Here is a 20,651-nt window from a genome sequence, read left to right on the forward strand (position 1 = left end):
AGGATCACGCAGATGGTGTTTGGTGTAACAACATGAGCCTTACATCACTTTTGCCTCTTTTTGCTCTGCTCTCTCTTCCTATCTTCATGTTAAATACCGCTGCCGGGCTACAAGTATGCAGTGGCGAATATTTACACTTCACAAAAGGCGTCTTTAATCATTCCCTTGACACGCTGGTGTAGACGCAGCAATAACTGAAAAATTAGAATTGCAAAGCATGTTGTGAATGTGCAACTTTTTACATAAAAAAAGAGTAAAAGCTGTTACAAGATATGTGTGTGCGTGTGTGTGTGTGCGAGTCGTGTATCGAGCACGGCACACTGCAGTAAACAGAGAGTTGAGGAAGAGGCGTGGCTTGTCATCTCGCTGCACAAAACATCTCTGATCCAGTAGAAATATTTCAGGTGCCGAAAGAAAGTGGACGAAGCGAGCCACCATCGCTGCCGATTCCCTTCCAGGCAAAGCAGCGGCAAAACAAACAAACAAACAAACGAAGGGAGGACTGTGTTTATCTATTTATTTTTGTGGTTCTAAACCAGGAGGAAAGTTTGCATTATTTCTGCCGGGGCTATCGTGTCTTGTGAAGCACCACCACTTGTCTACCTTGTTTATTGGATGGTTCCTCCTACTTTCCCCCACCAATTTCGCAACTCTTATTTGGACTATATCGCAGAAACTTCGGATACATTCTTCACTCACGTCTAGGTAAGTTGTTTTAATGATTTACCCTTTATTTTTCCTCCTCTTTTCCTCAAATTGGCTGTTTTCGCTGCGCTTCCGGTGAGGAAATGTACCTGGTCGTGAGCTCAGGTAAGTCGAAGAATCAGGAAGGGCCTAAAAAGTCAGCAGCTGGTGGAATAAAACGTATATTGTTTCAAACAGTAGTAAAGCGACTTAAACATCAACTGTCAGCTGTCCTTTCAAAACCTTAATATTGATTAAGGTTAGTTGCCTAGCAAAGTGACGTACCTGTTGTCATACAATGTCAAGCTAACCACTAAAGTTGCCAAAATAACTCAAATTGTTCGTTTTTTGTGGCGTTTAGGCGGACATCCACATAGTTAGCCGCTTAAACGCAATGATATGTGAGTTACAACTGATAAAATGACGTCGTGTGTGTCATTTTTGGTCAAACTAGCTGCCCAGGCTAAATGTTTTGTGTGGCGTCATCACGTGGACAAATTGTGCTATGATGATGAGCGGACATAACACCAGGCACGACTTTTCTGTGTAATAACATCTAATTAAGGAGGAATACTGCAGTCATTTATTATTATAAATTAAATTATTGCCATTGTTCTGTATAGCTATGTTAATTTCTGTGGTTTGCATACGGTGGTTGCCTTTTGAGGCAAAGCAAAGTGACCTTATTGGTTCGTAAAATGACAATGAAAAGCCCAGCTTCGGGGAAAAGTTGCTAAAATAACTCCCACATGTTAGTTTTTATGTGCCCTGCGATTGGCTGGCAACCAGTGCAGGGTGAACCCCGCCTCTCGCCCGAAGTCAGCTAGGATAGGCTTCTGCATACCCCCGCGACCCTAATTAGGATAAACCAACATCCACTTAGTTAATTAAGTGGTAGGTGAATTAAAATGAGTTTGGCTAAATTACCATAAAACAGCTGCTGCCAAGGCAAAAGGTTTTGCGTGTCGTCATCACGTGGACAAATTAAGCCTGATGAGCGGACATAATATTTCTCTTTTTCTATACAAAAAGCTGTGTTAAAACTCGGAGTGCCACGAGACACTTTGATCACCACACGAGACGATACACGAGATTGGGTGTATGAGAACGAGACGAGATTTTAACATTACTTTTAAGAAAAGCACAATATAAAAAATATATGACAAGACTGAACCATCTTGACTGGAACACAGAGGCACATGGCAGTATGTTGAGACTGGCGACATTATCAAGTGGATTCGATTTATTGTGTGATTTAATTAATTCATTTAATATCGTCCCAAGCTTAGTGTCCATGGCACACTTTCTGAACGAGAACTATTGTCACGTTTTAATCTCGCGAGATCTTGTGACATAAAAAAAAGAGTTTAATTCTAGATTAAATTACTGAAATTGTATTTCAAACTACAGTATGCTTTTTTATTGTTATTTTTATTTGTAATACAGTATATTAGTTGCCTTATTAAGCTTATTTAGTGGAGCAAAATATTTGAAACACCTGACAAGTATGATCCGGTACCCTTTTACTCCAATGGAAAAAGCAATAATAAAAATATTTTAAATATATTCTTGTGTATATAAAGTGGAAGATTTCCCTCCTACATAAAGCGAGGCATGCAGGAGAACCAGTTTTGTTTGCAAGCTGCCAATCGAGAGCACTTTAAACCATGTAAACATTACCTCAGTTAGTCAGTCTGTGTACTCCAAAACTATAAGGTCAGTGATTTCAGGTCACAAGAGGTGAAGGTGGTAGTAGCCATTGAAAGAACGTTCATTCACAAGAGGCGTAATACTAATCATGTAGTAAAATGAGGATATTGTGTTGACTAGACCACATGCATCCAGAATATTGGAATATTTTAGAGATAAAATGCTGAAAATGTGCTGATATTCCCCTCATTACCAAAATAAAGCGCTGTGATGTTTGTTTAGATTTTAAAACTAATAAAATGATGTAACTGAAAGTAATCACGGTGAAAATATTGACCTTACAAGCATTTTAAAAAAAGTTGTACAAGAGTAAAAATAAGTTATCCGCTGTTTAATAAAAGCAAAACACATCTTGTTTAATGTTCCTAACGGTCATACTAGTGTAAAGTACGTTATCGGCTAAAAATAAGAAAACACGCCTTTTAACATCCCTGTCATCTGTCATCAAGATATATAATCTTGTGAGATCTTGTGACACGAGAGCTTGTGACACCCCTAGTAAATACGCAACTTCGGGATGTCGGCGTAGAACCTTATTGGCTTCAGGAGCATTTTTTCAAGCGGCAGTGTGTAAAAATAAGTACTTTACTGTTATATTGAAGCAACGAAATACATGTAACATTCCTAACAGTCATGCAAGTGTAAAATAATATAGTACTATTCAGAAACAATAAAACATGCAGTCTTTGCTTGAGTAATTTGTGTCGCACTTGTGCGTCACCTGTTTTTCAGTTTTTAATGTTTCTAATGGTCAGATGCGTGTAAAAATAAGTTATCTGCTGTGTTGCAGATGTGCTTTTTTAAACGAGGTTGTACAAGTGTGAAAATAAGGTAACCACTGTGAACAGTAAAAACTAACATAAAAACACTAGTACACTCTTGTTTGTGGCACAGAAGTTTTAAATTAAATGTGTAATTTCTGTTGTATATCTTCTTCCTCTCAGTGTTGTGAAAAAATCCAAAGAAAAAGCCCATGATGTCTCTTTATTGATTGAATAAGTTAACCACTGTGAACATTAAAAACTATAAAATGCTGAATGCTAGCTTTTGTGGCGCAGGAGTCTTACTTCCTTAAATTAAAAATGTAACTTCCAATGTGTTTTCTTGTTCTCGCAGTGTTGCAAAAAAATACAAAGAAAAAGCCCAGAATGCCACGCATTACCTAACTGTTGAAATTTAGAGGCACATTTATCTCTGTACAGTCAAAATCAAAGGAGAATTAATTTAAGACCGCTTCCCCTGTATCTGGAGATTTCTGTGATATGCTGCTATGTATGTTATCTTGTCCTTCGTTAAGTTTTGTTGTATTTTGGTTCAGGAAATTTTGTAATTTTATATTTTTCAGAGAATTTGTTTGTGCTAACAGTAAACAGAGACTGTCAGAGCAGATCATGAGTTTATTTCTACTTCCATGACATTGTCATGACTCATCCCAGTTGCTGGTATGAGCTCACCCAAAGCCAACGCTTCATCATCGTGACATTCAATTGTGTTCTAATTAAAGCTCTTCATTACAATTTAGACTAGTGCAGAACTGGGAATGGTTTTGAATGACTAAGTATTTTATTACAGTCATTGGGCAGGGCATTGGCTAGGAGTGTGACAAAATATTGATATACCGAATTACGCGATGTTTAACCTTATGATGGATTATCGATACGCTCTCACTGCGTATTGTTTTTAGAAAATTGTTCTTAAAATATATTTTCTATAAACTTCTTCCTCCTCAGTGAGTAGAGTCACCATTTGCATGTCATCCAGGAGCCGCTCCTTGCGAGAGTGGCAGACAATCACAGAAGAAGAAAAAAAACAGCGCCATGGTGGACTCGGGCGGTGAAGTTAAACGTGCCAGCATAGTTGAAATCAAACGTGTGGACTTACTTTGGCTTTCATACAGTATGTGTGGATGGGACAAAGCTGGATCATGACTTGACAATATGTATGAAGTGTATCACAACAATACAACTCTCTTCAGCGCAGTAGTAATTTATTGACGGTCCCTAGTGTAAACAACCAGCGGTTATAGCAGCACTTCCCGTGCGAGCAGTGGTGGAGCCAGAAATGTTTCATTGGGGTGGCCAAGGTGAGACCATTACACACACATAGTGGTGGCAATAAGTTGATACCTGAAATGTCTAGATGACTAGTGGGGTGGCCAAGGCCACCACGTAGCTCCGCCACTGTGTGCGAGCTCCCCGCCCAATGTCACAGCAGTCCGAGCACATCAGGGGGAACTATCGCTGTAGCTACGGAGCCTAATATCCGACGTGAAACTAACTTCCCCACGGTACACCACAAACATGTCTGCATGGTGGGGGATGCAAACTCCACACAGAGATGTTCCAACGGAGATAGGAACCCAGATCTGCTGACTATACGGCCAACATGCTAAACACTAGGCCACGTGCGGCCCCAAATATATACTATATTAATAAAAATATAATATATTAATAATAATTAATTCATTTATTGATTTAAATTAAGATAATCGAGTTACATCCCGCTGAGTGGTTAGCATGTTGGCCACACAGTCAGGAGATCGGGAAGACCTGGGTTGGAATCTCCGTTGGGCATCTCTGCGTGGAGTTTGCATGTTCTCCCCGTGCGTGCGTGGGTTTCCTACGGGTACTCCGGTTTCCTCGCACATTCCAAAAACATGCATGTTAGGTTAATTGGAGACTGTAATTTGGCCATAGGTATGAATGTGAATGGTTGGTTGTCTATATGTGCCCTGTGAGTGGCCTGTGACCAGTCCAGGGTATACCTCCCTCTCGCCCCAGGTCAGCTGGGATAGGCTCCAGCATACACCCGCGACCCTTATTAGGATAAGCGGCACATAAAATGGATGGATGGAGTTACATCCCAATCCTAGCTTGGACATGTGTACAAAAACACAACCATGGGCCAATTTCTGCATCCTGTGCAGCAAAAGGAGCCGTTCCCTAATGAGGTAGTCCATCAGCAGATGGCTATCGGAAGAAATTCTGTCAATTCCCGACAACTCTGTGGTGAAAGATCCTTCTTCGCAACTCCCTTGACCCCCCGTCTGACTTGCTGATGCACCTCTCCGGGTGATTTGCTTCCGAGGTGCTAGCTTGTGCATTTTCCTAATGACGAGGGAAAGAAGCACTGGATTGTTTTTTTTTTTTTTTGCAAAACCTTTTATTTGCAGTGGAAGACTGAGCTTCCTCCACCGCCTTAGGGAAAACAGATGTATTTGCTTGTAAAACTGGTGAAAGCATAGAATATTCCTTTATTAGTATGCTGATGTAATAGTGTAAACCACAACAAAACAAACGTTTTCCACTGAGGGCCGTATACTGAAAATCAAAGGATTCTGGGGCCATTTTGATATATATATATATATATATTTTTTTTTTAAGTCTAAGATAGTGACATTCCTAAGAAGAGGCCAGAGCCTAGAGACAGTCTTCTGTTGTTTAAGTCTCCTGTTTCTTCCACTTTGCCTTCTCGGTGAAATATGTGCATTTTATTTAAAATTTCAACAGATTTGATGTTTCATTTTAAAAATCATTAAAGCTGTTTACACAAATGTTAAGCATTTTTATTTTCAGCATTTTGTTCCCTTACATACTGAAAATTAACCAAACCATGACCTCAAAACCTATGTACATATCAAAGTGTGATTATGGCTTACTGTTACACTTCTAGTTATGAGTGTTATCTGCATTAACATCAACTTTTTCTTGTTACATTACGCCTAGGGCTGTCAAAAAATAACGTGTTAACGGCGGTAACTATTTTATTTAATTACATGACATTACATTTTTTTTGTGTAATTAAAGCATACGAATCATGGCAAGCCACACCTCCGTTATGATGACCAGGGCCAACACGCCGGCCACCGGCGCCAACTAGTTAGGGCCAGCATGCTGGCCGGCGCTAGGTAACTAGCTTGTGTTTGAACGCCGACGTTTGGAGACTCTGTGGATTAATTTCGAGAAGGGTGCAAAACTTGAGCAGCCAAACCAGCAGAGGCGAGTGTATTAACGTTTCTGCTCTGTAACTTGATTACTTTGAAATGTTGTGCCTGGAGTGTTGAAAACTCTATGCTCAGTCTGTAATGTTGCACGATTACCATTGTTATGACTGAGTATGGGATTGTTTACTTTTCCAAGATAAAACAGAACTGTCATCGCACTTATGTGACAAATACTTCTATTTCCTTGTCTGTTCTTGGAAGAGATGTGCCATTATTTAAGGGGGCTTTGCAATTTATTTATTTTGTATTATTAATTGGAGTGAAGGTTGACTTCTGTTTTTTCATTGTTATATTTTATAGTGACAGCTAGATAGACAGATAGGTAGATAGATTGATGTTTATTGCCATTGCACACAGTATACAACCAAACTTAGTTTGGTGGCTCCACTTCCATTTCTAGCAAAATTAAGACATGTTAAAACTTAAAGGTATAAAAATATACATATAAAATATAGAATGTAAAATATTGATCGCATCAAAGAAAAAGATTTTCATTCAGCAAGGCTTTTTTGGTCTTTGTCTAAACAATATATACATTTGACATCTTATTCTGTTGACTTTATTTTTTGCCAGTGTCTTGCGGAATGCTTGGGGCTATGATGTGCACTATTACACATTAGAAAATACTGTAAACATGCCACTTTCATATCACTGGCATCTTTAATTTATAATGTAAGATTAATATATAATATCAAATCTAATATCTATTAATATCCATAGAATTGAATCAAATCGTATCGAATCGTCACGTTTCTACACTGCATCGAATCACATCGAATTGTTCAGTTTTTGAATGGGATCATAATGTGTGCGTCTAGTTTTGAATTGAGTCGTCTATCACAAAGAGATTTGCATTGCTAGTTCATTCTGGAAATTTACTCGAAAGTGATACCACATTTGCTGTATGTGTTTTAAATTTGTCTCAATGAAAAAATTTATAAATTAAAAAAAAATCCCCCCCCCCCCCCCCCCCCTTCAGCATCACTCGTGCAAACTCAGTGTAATACTTCCTGTTAATAAATAAAAGCATGCCCCAGTACCACATGTGCAGTTAAGCCACTCATTTAGTCCACACTTTTCACTCAGCCAGCCAGTTTTCACTCAGAAAATTGGCTTAGAGCAGCCCTTTCTCATTCAAAAAAAGAAAACAATCTCACCCATATTCAACTCTTGTTCTTCTGTTCCCACATACTCCGACAGCCAGGCCACCTTAAAAGACCTTTTTTTTTTAACTTTAGCTTGGTGAGTGGATGTGGTACTGCCTGGGTTAGCAAGTAGCATTTAGCTGCCCTGCACCAGTAGCTTTATGCTAACCTGCAAAACACCGACATTAAGTACGTAATGCGCTGTTAATTAATTGATTGGCTGCGTAAGTAAATACGTAACAGGATCTCATCATTGGCTGGACAGTTTTGGTCATTTGTGTTGTTACCGCTTATCGCCTGTCACTCCCAGAGTTGCATTGCAAAATGGTGAAAAATAAATTATGTGTTTATTATGGGCATGCCTGCAAAAAAACAAAAAAACAAACCAACTCATTTCCAAGGTGTGGCGGCTTTTATTTTACCATGGCGCTGCGCCACGATCCATTACACGTAGCGGACACCCTGCACAGGCTGGTTAGGCTACAAAAAGAAACGGGTCACATATTGACACCCTTTTTGTTTGCCTTTCTTTTCTCACCTTTCCCTCATTTCTTTTTTCACTCCCAGACATTATTTTTACTAGGCGCTGGCAGCATTTTTTCACTCTGCTCTGCTGCAGTGGCAAGCATGGTGAAGGCAGGAGTGAACCAAACCATTTCATGTAACTATGGGGGGTGGTCTGTCATTATGGAAGTTTACTTTTAGTCTATGTGGGTATTTAACTGTTACTACCAGATACAAGAGACTGTTATCGTTTTTTGACTATATATAAAAACAAAAATCTCAACCAGATAGTAGAATTATTTACCTATTTACTGTGGCCCCTGCCAGTCATGGGCCCTTGGAATTGTCCTAACTTTTCCCCCCTTTACGGCGCCCCTGTTTTTTGCTTTTTTTCCCCATTGGAGTTCAGCAGCTGCAGAGGTGTTAATGTCTAAACAGAAGCTGTAATAATTCTACATTTGATCAAACTTACTTAAGATTTGTCAGCTGAAAACACGATTGCTGCATATCGTCTTACCTCGTTCTTGTAAACCCAATATCTTGAATCATCTCGTCTTGTGAGTGTATCGTGACACCCCTAGGGCATACATCATTTTTTTAAACAGTTTACTTAATGGGCTTATCACAAAAGTAGGCTAAGTTATTTATATTATTTACATTTTTCTTTGTACGAGTGATTTTACATTTTGGCCCTTGAGTCGTATGAACAATAAGAAACTGTTTTTTTTTTGTTTGTTTAGATTAGTCGACTAGTTGGAAAAATTGGAAAAAGAAAAAAATTATAAAAAGATTAGTTGTTCGAAAATTAGTCATTAGTGGCAGCACTATTTTTTTTCTTGTTTGATTTGTAAATTTAGAATGTGCCAAGGGCCAATAAAAACAAGCAGCAGCTGCAAGTGGCCTCGGGCCACGCTTTGGACATCCCACATAGTCCTAGAGATCATTAAAAGTGGAGGGAAAATGCCTCGTCATAATCCAAATTAAACTAGATAATATGAGCCTCATTGTTCTGTTTTCTTGTACTCATCGTGCTGCTTTTTGGCAGTCTTTCTTTTTTTTGCGGATGCAGTGACCCAATTTCCACACTGGTATCAATGGTTTCTTTTCATTGCATATTAAATAGACTGCTCTCGATCTGTCAGCGCTCGGTGGCGGAGTAAGGCCGTATTTTAAAGGGGAAAGAAAAATGATCATCTTGGTACTGTCAAGCTGTCAGTCATTGGATATGTTTGCATACGGTAAACTTCTAGACTAGAGGTGTCCAAAGTGCGGGCCGCAACTTGTCTTTTATTGGCTTGCGGCATTTTCTACATGTAAAATTAAACATGGCCCACATTAGAACATTACACATAAAACAAAGGAGAAGTGGAAAAAGCCCAAAGCCCCCTAAAATTGTATTTTTCTCTCTCTAGACTCTTATTACTGGTAATTCTGCTAATTTCCTGTTCATGACTGGTTACACTACACTGTAAGGCGGTTCCAGGTAGACATCTGTTAAAATGTACTAAGCACTTTTTATTTTCTTTTTATTTTTTTTGATTGACAGATATAGTTTTTCAGGGCTGAAACAAAACCAATTTTTGCAGTAAAAGTGAAAATATTGCTGACAAAATTTTGAATAATACACTCTCCAACTTTTAACTTACTTTAACTCAAATTATTTTGCTTATTCCACGCTTATTCCAGTACAATTCATCAGAGTACTAAGTATTTTAGTATGAGCAGATATTCACTTGGTTGTAGTGCGCCGTTAGGGTTCATGCAGTTATGCAAGGTGTGCAAACATATTGTGTGAGATATACTCGGTAAACCATAAATTAAAACATATCACTATATTATTATATTAACGCATATTTTCCATGATTCTTCATATACAGAAGTAGGACATTATTGATGTCCCAAAGGGACACTAAATATTTATTTTTGTTATACATTTACTTAATAGATTTGATCTACTTGATAGGCATGAGATGTGCTTTCTGAATAAACTTAAAATATTGTCACTGTTTGTCAGACACCTAAAATTAAATCCTTTATCATACCGTGAGGTACCCTGAGATTGATTACCAGCCTAATGGACAGCATCAAATTAAAAGCATGAAATCAATACTGAGCCACCATCCACCAACCAGTATGAGCCCAGTGTTTGTTTTTCATAAAGTATACACATTAGCACTCAATGAGGTCATCAAATCTTACCTTTATGCATTCCCACATGGTATCAGCATTTGGTACCAAATTATGAGGTGAAAGAAAAAGGGGGAAAATACAGAATAGCTGATCTGTGCAGCGTGGGACAAAGTTAAAGGTGTGTTCAAGGTCAAATAAAAGTGGGACAAAATACCGCTCGCATTAAACATGTAAAAACTGTGGGACTTCTCACACTATATTACTTTTTCAATTAAATAATGGCCCATATTTCCAAAATTGATATCTTTTTGCATACAATTTGATGTAGTTATTGTTGTAGTTGCGTATTGAATCGTTTACCACAAAGAGATTTACTATACATCCTTACTTATTACAGATAAAAACTAATTTCTATCTGCGATTAAGTGCGATTAATTATGAGTTTAACTATGGATAAAATGCAATTGTTTTAGCTCATTATGTTTTGCGTAGTCATACCATGCCTTTAATAATTTATGATTAAAAATGTCCCCTATTTATTTTGGAGGATGGAACTGCTTGCAGGTGTTTGAATTTTACTGTCACAGTTAGTTGTTCAATAGCAATTACTGAAAATGTCTGGTTTTGTTGCAATGCATACAGTGAGAACACTCGCCTTGCCAGACCCCAAAACTAATCTGAAAACTTGCAGCTCTTAAGCAACTCTGAGCTTAAGTGATTGCTTTGGAATCCTGTTGCCATGGAGCCCAGCTGCAAAGTACAAGCCTGAGAACTTTTGCATGTTTAATTGAATTGGATGCGGGTCCCTAAACGTCACAGTTTTTCAATCTACTGTTGAATGGTTACATGATTGCCACGTCATCGTCATCATCATCATCATCCATCCAGGATTCTTGCAATTCCAGGGTGGCAAATGTTGTCCAACTGGTTGTGACTGAAAGCGTGCAGATCTCTAGACAATGAGGAACGTTTCATTGTGGTTTTTGACATTGTGTAAAGAAAGTATGCTTTTTCAAGATATATGTATTCTGAAGTCACATGATGCATAAATATACTGTATAAAAAATGTGCGTATTAAAACCAGAATTCAGTAATGTAATAACATCTTACTGGCACCCTCAGCACAAATATAAACATTCATCAAAGCTATCAAAGTGAGCGAGTGTTGCTTTGCACTTTTTTTTTTCCCGAATGGGAAATTGAATAAATTGAATGCCACCTTCCACTGTGACTTGTGATAGTATCCCGTGCTGCAACTTTCGTCTTCAAAAAGTAGGTCAGACCTGCGTTGTTGTGGAGCTGGTAAGACAACAAAGTGGAATTTGAAAGGCATCTGAAAGGGGCAAAGCTGAGGAAATTAACGGCACAAAATCTGTTTGTAGGCTATTTTCATCCTTCCTTCAGCTACGTGTGTGGGTCACTCACATGAGATTAATGAATGACAATAATGACAGTCAATTAGTTACATTTTCTAGCTACTGTTATTTTTTGTCATTTTTTATTGTTTTGTTTTAGAATTGCTTTTTACTGAGAGTGAAAATAATGTTTTTTTTGTTTTGTTTTGTTCTTTTTACATCAAAATCGGATATCATTCATTAAATGCTTGCGAGTGTTTGCTTTCGGGACGATAATGTGCCACTGTTGCCGGGTAGAAGTTCAACTTGACCTTGGCCTTGGTTTTAAAAGCTGTTTGTAAAAGTTAATGTGCAAGCTTTGTTGACATACCTTAAACTGTTCAGTGATGAGCCTTTCCTCAAGTCAGGGCCAAACAAAATTTTATGGGGGTAAAAAAAAGATGCAAGGATAGAACAAATGTTAATAAATTACCATATTGACCCAAATATAAGACAGACCCTCTTTCAGACCGCAGGTCACCAAATCTCTGATTTGCTTGGGCAGAAGGCGTTCGGTAATTCTGCCCAAGGTCATGCAAGAAGAGCTTCACGACCAAGCAGTGAAGTGTAGTTCATTTTATCGGTCAAGACAGAACCCCATCACCTGTGACGCTATCATTGCTGAAATAATTGTGTGTCTAGCAAATTGTCCTTTTTTAAGTGCCTCCACGACAGTAGTTATGCAGCACAAAACAGGCGCATATAACAGGGAAGCTTTCAATGTGCGGGCGATGCAGCTCAATCAGACGCAATCACAATCACACCATTTTTCCACAATAACAACATGCTTGTCAAAGTTGACCCACAATTTGATGTCTGATAAGGTCTTGATCCAAATCGGCGTCGTTGGCGGGATGTCGTAGCCTTTTTAGAGAGTAAAACAGCAGCAGCAGCGTCCTCCGAAGACAATAATGGCTCTTTTTGTTTGTCATTGTAAAGTGAAAGTAGGCGTATGTTTACTCTTAAACACACAAAAAGTCATTTCAGTATGCTTAAAAGCAGCAATGTACAGTAATGTTTGCCAATGCACACATTAATTTATACTTACTGTATCTAGTACGGAAATGGCGGCACATTGTTTCGTCATCTGTCAGCAACAAGCCAAAAGCTCCGTCTTCGCTGGCCACACCGAAGCTGGAGTTTTCCAAAATCTTCATCCTGGCGAGAGTTTTCCCAAACGCTCAGTTTTTAAGGACAAAAGCCTATGTTTACGTGTTGACGAGAGGCCAAAATGCCGAGAAAATATGCGTTTTCAAAAAGTCCGTGCTCGTGTGGACATAGCCTGACATGTCAAAGAACATTTGTCTCGCTGTGGGGAGAAGTCATTCGGCTCCACCTGTTGGTTTACATGTGTAAATCTCTAGACCCTCCCTCCCAAATATAAGACAACCTGTCTTTTCCAAAGCCGATTTTTTTGGGATCTCTCCATGCATATCTCCAGGTCAATGGTGCATGTGTTTGAGAGAGTGACAGGAACAAAAGCTGTGTCTCACTTGGGGCGTAAAAAAAGATGCAAGGCTAGAATAATAAATTACCAGTCACTAGTGTATGTATGTGAGTGACAGGAAGAAATCCTCTTACTTTATAGTTTAGTGATGTAAATCTCTTTGTGATAGACGATTTGATTTGAATCTAGATACACAGGTTCCGATACGATTCAAAAGATATATTTTAAAAACAGAAGGATTCGATGCAGTGTATAAACGCTACAATTCGATTTGATCCTGTGGTAAATGTTTGTTGACGTAGACATTAATCTTACATTATAAAATAAAGAATATATGAAAGTGGCATTCTTACAGTATTTTTAAATGTTGGAGTCTGTACGTAATCACAAAACAGCAAAACTCGGATCACTATAGCTTAAGGACAACCTGTATATTATTTCTTATTATTTGTTTCTTGTCTGACCTTTTGGAACAGATTAATGATGAAAACTGAGCATCCACTGTATTTCATGGACTTGTTCCATCTCCGTGACAGTTCTGTTGCTGTGTGTTTGACACTTTGGACGCAATAATGAAGTGCTCTTAGTTTGCAGGTCATCAGTTTTGCACGTACTCAGTTACACTGCACAAAGGAACAGGAGTTGACTAACCCAAACACCCACCTCACTCATGGTGCGAACAATACAAAACAACAGAAAGTTAACACATATGGAGCACACCGCAACACTAAGCTTTTCTAACACCTACGTGCAAACATACACGCAAAATTACACCCCTATCTACGCGCAAGGCATGCTGGGTAACCCACAGTAATGTTTCCCAACAAGCTACACTATATTTACAGAGTAATCAGATCCCTTTAGATACTCTTTAAAAAAAAAAAAATTAAAAAAAAGTGACTAGCAACAAATCTAGCGACTTTTTCTGGTCTTATTAAACACTTGGAGACTGACACTGACAGCACGTATTGCTGTTCTCATCGAGCAGCAGATTAGGTTCCAAAATAAGTGTGTTGTAGGGCAGTGGTTCTCACGTATTTTCTGTCATGGGGTACAGAAATGTTTTCGCAAGGTTTGGTCCTTGGCTGTGAAAAAAATTTCAGAAACGGACCTTACTCAATTTTAATTGAAGAACCCCAATCTAAAATGTCATTTGTGACATTAAAAGAAAAGGACAAAAAGAAGTGACATAAGAAATGTTATTTGTAGTGCTAAATAATTTTTTTTTTTCTTTCCATGTTTTTTGTTAACCCTGCCTCTCACCCTGGGATAGGCTACGACCCTCGTGAGGAAAAGCGGCATAGAAAATGAATGAATGTTTTTAATTGTGCTTGCGCATACTTTTTTTCCCCTTCTCCTTCTTGGAGAGAAGTCCGTGCCGCCTATTGAGTTGTAAATAAAAGATGACCGGTCTTTTTCAGACTTTCTTCTAAAGAATCTAAGGTAGTCTTGTATATGGGTAAATAAGGTAATGTGGTTTAAGAGCGTTCTTTGTAACACTTGTTTTTTGAATATATTGCACACGTACCACAGGTTGCCCATTCGTCCTGTACTGTATGTCATGTACTAATTTTAAGTGTGTCTTAAACAGGAACCTGGATTCAAGCTGATACTGTGACCTTCGAACAGACCACTGTATGTCAACATCACATGTAGCAGATTTGCCTGTGTGGGCTGCAAGATGATCGAGTCAAGGCATCTAACTTCTACCTTCAAAGACTTGCCACTCGGATTATAACTGTTTCTTTGTAATAGTCATTATTCATCCCGGAGAGACCTCATCTGCATGTGTTGCAAACCTGCAGTAGTGGCCCATGTGTAGCGGGGAGTCTGCAGCATCTCACGGAATCACCTAGCAGCCCAAGATTTTTGGGGGCGGACCCCCAACCCTCCTGCCCCCCCACCTTTTTTTTTTTTTAGTCCCGGTGTCTCTGCTCAAAGCTGCGCAGAACCCACTACCCAATGGCATGGGTAAGGATTTTCAGGAAACCGGGGGGCAACCTTGGGAAGTCCTACCAACCGGGGAGCATGCTGTCCCTGGCGCCCACCAAAGGACTGTTGAACGAGCCGGGTCAGAACAGCTGCTTTCTCAACAGCGCTGTGCAGGTAGGTGCTACTACTATTCACTTAGAGTCCTATTCTCCCATGTGTGAAAGCAGTTCGGATTCTGCCTCCAATCTTACCTTTGTGCATTCCCACACAGTATCAGCATTTGGGAACAAATATGAGGTGAAGGAAAAACGGAAGTGAAGTATAAATCTATCTGTGCAGTGTTGAAGAAAGTTCGCACACACACATGACTATGTTATGTTCTAGGGCCGTCTAACAAAGTGGGATGGGTCACCACTCCCCGAAACATAATGAAATTGCCCTATATCAGGAATCACTAACTGGTGGATCGCGGTCCGAGTACAGACCAGACGCCGTCCAATACGGACCTGCACAAACATTATGACTCTAAATTCAACAGACAAATGAAAGAGGAGAGAAGCGAAGTGAGTGACACTGAAGAACGAGTGAAACATACAGGGAAAGAAGATAGAAACGAGTGATAGATACTGATAAAGAGGACAGCCAGAAAAGTGAAATTTACGGGGAAAGAAGAAAGAAATGGCAACACGCACCCACCCACTTGCTACTCCCACCCTCCCTCGCCCTGGCCACCGGCAATGTTGGAGGAATGCGACTACAGTGAAACAAGTGAAGCGGAGACAACAGAAAAATAAATACACATGGTACTCTACAAAGAGAAGAGTGGACGTTCATTCTTCCCTCTGGAAGCACACCACCAGTTATGTGCCCAGAGACCGTGGCACTCATAAAAAGTGGCAATGTGAAATGATGAGACAAAGCACAAAGTTTTTGACCAGACTTATCCACTCAAGTCTAAATTCACGCCACAGAAAAGTAAGCAGTCTCATGCAAAGCACATGATGAATAACCCTCCCTGGATCCTGTAGGTCAGTGGTTCTCAATCCTAACCCAGGGGTGTCCAGGGGTGTTTTTTTTTTTTTTTTTTTTTTTGAGGGCACTGAACTAGACCTTAGCTTGAGGAAATGTTCTGTATCTGGACCTATTTGAATGTTAGTTGATTACCCCTAACATAGAACAACGTAACATTAGGGAGTGGGACAGGAGGAACAAAACACAACACTTGTGTAGCTATGTGAGCTACTGTGCTAACATTACGGTCACATTTTAACAGTAACATCATGCTAGGTTAGCTTCTTTTGATGAAGAAAAACTAAATTATCAAACTTTCAGGTCTCAGGTCTGTAGTTGTCTGACGGATAGTTTGCAGAGCTTCTGGCTATTTTTTAAGATGTGTAACAAAGCCTGATTTTTTTTTGTGTGAGGTGCATGATAGATTTTCTCCTGTTTGCTGCTCATTAACACAGGGAGACATTACTGTCAGAACATCATTCAAATGTCCAGTTCATGTCCTAATGTTCTGAACTTGTGTCCTCATGCCTAACCCTTAGACTGCGTTCCACCCTTTTCCAAAATAAGACTTATCTCGAGGTTTCGCATCTTAGTCAGCGCCCTTCCCGCGCGATGTATTAATACACATGAAGGTTGGCTTGTGGGGCCTGTGGCTTACTTCATGGTTTCCAGTCAGTGAAGTCACCCTCCACTCAGCATGACTCAGAGGGTGAGGCACTAGTTGGAGCTGGTCGGAGATGAACAGTTGTTTTTGCTCTTCTTGCATGACCTTGTGTCCCAAAAACACTGAAAATGCTTGTTTTGTCTTCTCCATAGGTCCTTTGGCAGCTGGACATCTTCAGACGCAGCTTGAGGCAGCTACCTGGGCACTTCTGTTTGGGGGAGTCATGCATCTTTTGTGCATTAAAGGTATTTTCAGTGCAAATTGTCCTGTTTTTGTCTACATTCTAACATATTTCCTCTTTTTTTCTAAGGGCATATTCTCCCAGTTCCAGCACAGTAGGGAGCGAGCGCTGCCCTCGGACAACCTGCGTCACGCCTTGGCGGAGACCTTTAAGGACGAACAGCGCTTCCAGCTGGGCTTCATGGATGATGCCGCAGAGTGCTTTGTAAGTTCCTGTCAGGAGGGAGCCCTTTATTTGCAACAAGTGAGGTCATTGAAAGGAGCTTCTGTCCCTCCTTTCTCCTCCCATCAAGTGCTTGCCACACTGCCGCTAAATATCAGGATGACAGATTATATAAGCGCCGGCCGGGGTTGTTTGTTTTCTGCACATACAGTACATGAGGTTGCATCATTTGTGTGCTTTGGAAAAGGATGCCTCATGCATAATTAATGATGTTGACACCAGTTGATTTATTTTTATTTTTTAAATGTGTTCTATGTATGAATTTTTGTATTATATTATTGAAATCAGTATTGTTTAATGTATTATTTTTTAATCTATTATTCTTTTTATTTATTTTGTATTTATTATTTCCTATATTATGTTATTTATTTTATTACGTGTGTTGATAATCAATCAGCACAAACGTGCACATGCACACAGCATAGCTGACTGTATGGCTGGGTATGGACCTAAAGGCAGTCTGCCTCACTTCTGGTTTTCATATGGGGGGGCACAATTTCCCATTTTCATGAGCATTATTGAGTTTCAAAAATATTTTAACTTTGGTTTTAGTATAAATTTTGCTTGTTATTGATCACTGCAAACTCTAGCCTGTTCATACTCTGCTAAACTTGACAAGAGCAACCACATTTCTCAGCATTTTATTGGTTGTTTCTTGAACTTTTTCCCCTTCACGATGGGCTGTGTTAAGAACTCTGTAAGGCAGTCGTCCTTCACTCCATTGCTCTATGTACATCGCTTCCTCACTCTGGCGCGTTTTTTTTTTTAAAGTGCATATTTTAAGCAAATGTTACGTATTCTTGGGCTGAATTAAGCCTTTTCAAGCATAAAAATGTTCTAAATGAACTAAAATACAAATACAGTTTAAGGCACTACAAGACGTTGATAAACTGTAGTCTACACTGCCCACATGCTGTCACTAGTAAAACGCACCAGACTTGATCACCAACAACAGGCTTTTATTATTGTAGAATTATTTATCTCACAACAGGCACAATAATAACATACTAATAATAATGGTCATCATCATCATCATCATTATAATAACTTGGGCTATTGTTGTGGCTATGCTCCAGCTAAAACTCAACTTTGAATCCCCGATGTCACTTCCTGCCCACACATCCAGAAGACAATAATTGAAACACACACTATCACGAGTCTTATTTATGTCTCAAATGGCTTATAATGGCGCCTTTATCTTCCCTTTTAATTCCATTCATATATATATGTTTTTTATCCTTACTGCTGAAATGCATTGGCGGCGGCGGTGTCGGAGGCAACAGCCTGCCACTGGAGAATTTATGTGCACCAGTGTCAGATTAACAGGCCGTGACGCTCTAGCCTGTAACCTCTGCACGCCTGCCGTGCAGGACTTTTAATATTTTATCACCTTCCCTCATTCTAGGCCTAAAACAACCTTTTTTGTTTGTATTTAGCTTTGTCCTCCACCTAAATACAAATTATTATTATTATTATTATTATTATTTGACAGGAAAATATACTGGAGAGGATACACCTGCATATTGTGCCTGAGGAGACTGATGCGTGCACCTCAAAGTCCTGCATTACTCACCAGAAGTTTGCCATGTCACTTTACGAGCAGGTCAGTGGAACACCATTTAACTTACACATGATTATTGTTTTGATACGGTGGTGGTCAAGCAAACACAACTCGTACACATACACTGTTGTCCAACAGGTACATGAATCAATGTCTAAGACAGTGAGAATCCAATCCGTCATGTTCCTGAGTGGAATAAGTGAGAGGTGGAGGGTTGGGTTTGGACTCCTTAGTGGTGTCCATGCAGCATCAGCAGTACCGAGTAAATCACAGATGCTGTGTGTGTGTTTGTGTGTACATCCATTATAGCCAGGCAGACACCACTGGGACCTTCTGAGATGCTGACTTTAGCTGGAGCCAACCATTGTGAAGCAGTTCTCCCATAGGACATGAAGGAAAATAAGAACGATCTGTTCCAGGGTCAAACTGTGGCCGTCGTAAAACTTTAATAACTGTACAGACAATGATCAGTACACAGTACAGTCCAGTCACATTTTTAACACTCTTAGTTGTCGCACAAGTGTAAAAAGAAGTTAACCAGCACAAAAACACACACTGCAGTCTTACTCCTTTGAGTGTGGACCTTGAGGTTGCTCTTTCTCGCTAAGATTGGGTGTCTGAGGAAGAGACGAGACAAGATTTTAACATTACTTTTAAGAAAAGTACACTGAAAAAATATATGACAATATATTGCAATCGACTAATATAATTTCTACTACGTTACCTTGCATTGCTCCTCATGAGGCTACACTCGTATGCGCTCTGTGTGTATGCTACCGGCCCCGCCTCCACCCACTGAGACAAAGAGACTGTATGACTCCCAAAAGCTCTCACTCTATTCATGCTGTTGTTCTATGGCACTAATGTGCCAAGGTGCTGAAACCAATGCACAGGGTCAACACTCTTCCTTCCTGTTTGGAGGCGGGAGACGAAGAAAACAGACACGCATACACATGACTATATTGAGGCCGGCAAAATTATTGAGTTAAAATATATAAACAATAAACTAAGCTTAATGTTTTCAAGTGTAAAAAATGAAGCACAGTAAAACACACAAACAAACAAAACTTTACACTTCAAGTGAAAACATTGTACAACATTGTGAAACACAAAAACAATAAACTTCTCTCTGGCAGGTGTCAAAAGATGTTAATCACTGTAAAACTCAAACGATCAAAAGAAGTGCAAGTGTAAAAACAAGTGTAAATCAACTCTCTTGCAAGTGTAAAAAGAAATAAAAAACTGTAAAACACAACACTAATTTGAATGTGCTTACTCTATATAAAGTTTGGTGTATATATTTTTTTTTCAGACTCAGATTTCAACTACACTGCCCACTACTGGCCCAGCATGCATACTGCAATGCTAGCAATGTGTAAAGTTTTTAGTAACTTTATTTGTCCTCCTCTTCCCTCTCAGTCTGTGTGCCGTAGCTGCGGGGCATCCTCTGACCCACTGCCGTTTATAGAGCTGGTGCATTATGTCTCCACCACCGCACTCTGGTAAGGCTGCATTGTCATCTGTCCTGCTCTTGTTGTCCCTGCACTTTTGCCCTCCCACCCCGAGGCTTCACATGGGACTGTCCTCACTACGACCCCCTCAAGTCCTCATTGGTCTCACTTCTTGCGTGTTTGTCTTCTTTTTCAGCCAGCAGATGCTTCAGCGTAAGGATGATTCTTTTGGAGAACTGTTACAAGCAGCATGCACGGTCGGAGACCTGAGGAACTGTCCCGTAAGTTTTTTTTTTTTTTTTTTGGTGTATTTAACAAGCATGCACACATGATTTCCTTAATTTTTGGGACAGCAATTTTCAAAACTTTTCATTGCAGTAGGTCATTACTCAAAATAACAGTCTGACTCTTACAGAGGACTTACAAAGGAAGCTAAAATAATCACACAGCAACTAAAAGTGAAAATAACATAATATAAACATTAAAATAACAATCAATTATTAAATTAAAATAACAAAACAAAAGCTATTTTAACTTCTACCCGCAATGCAT

At 39.5% G+C, this 20,651-nt stretch overlaps 1 protein-coding gene across 2 annotated transcripts in view; it reads left to right on the forward strand.

Moving 5' to 3' along the window:
* Nucleotides 1-382: 382 nt before the first annotated feature.
* LOC129168076 (inactive ubiquitin carboxyl-terminal hydrolase 53) overlaps nt 383-20,651 on the forward strand; it is a 35,241-nt gene continuing 14,972 nt past the window's right edge. The window contains exons 1-7 of one of the 2 annotated variants that reach the window (XM_054752922.1): nt 383-705; nt 14,609-15,123; nt 16,777-16,869; nt 16,935-17,069; nt 18,580-18,690; nt 20,068-20,150; nt 20,296-20,380. In XM_054752922.1, the coding sequence (XP_054608897.1) occupies nt 14,980-15,123; nt 16,777-16,869; nt 16,935-17,069; nt 18,580-18,690; nt 20,068-20,150; nt 20,296-20,380 (651 nt within the window). In that variant the 5' untranslated portion in view covers nt 383-705; nt 14,609-14,979. The remainder of the gene's footprint in view (nt 706-14,608; nt 15,124-16,776; nt 16,870-16,934; nt 17,070-18,579; nt 18,691-20,067; nt 20,151-20,295; nt 20,381-20,651) is intronic. The other variant, XM_054752923.1, reaches the window with a different exon arrangement.

This window comes from Dunckerocampus dactyliophorus, chromosome 15 (genome assembly GCF_027744805.1).
Source record: "Dunckerocampus dactyliophorus isolate RoL2022-P2 chromosome 15, RoL_Ddac_1.1, whole genome shotgun sequence".
NCBI classification, from domain to species: domain Eukaryota; kingdom Metazoa; phylum Chordata; class Actinopteri; order Syngnathiformes; family Syngnathidae; genus Dunckerocampus; species Dunckerocampus dactyliophorus.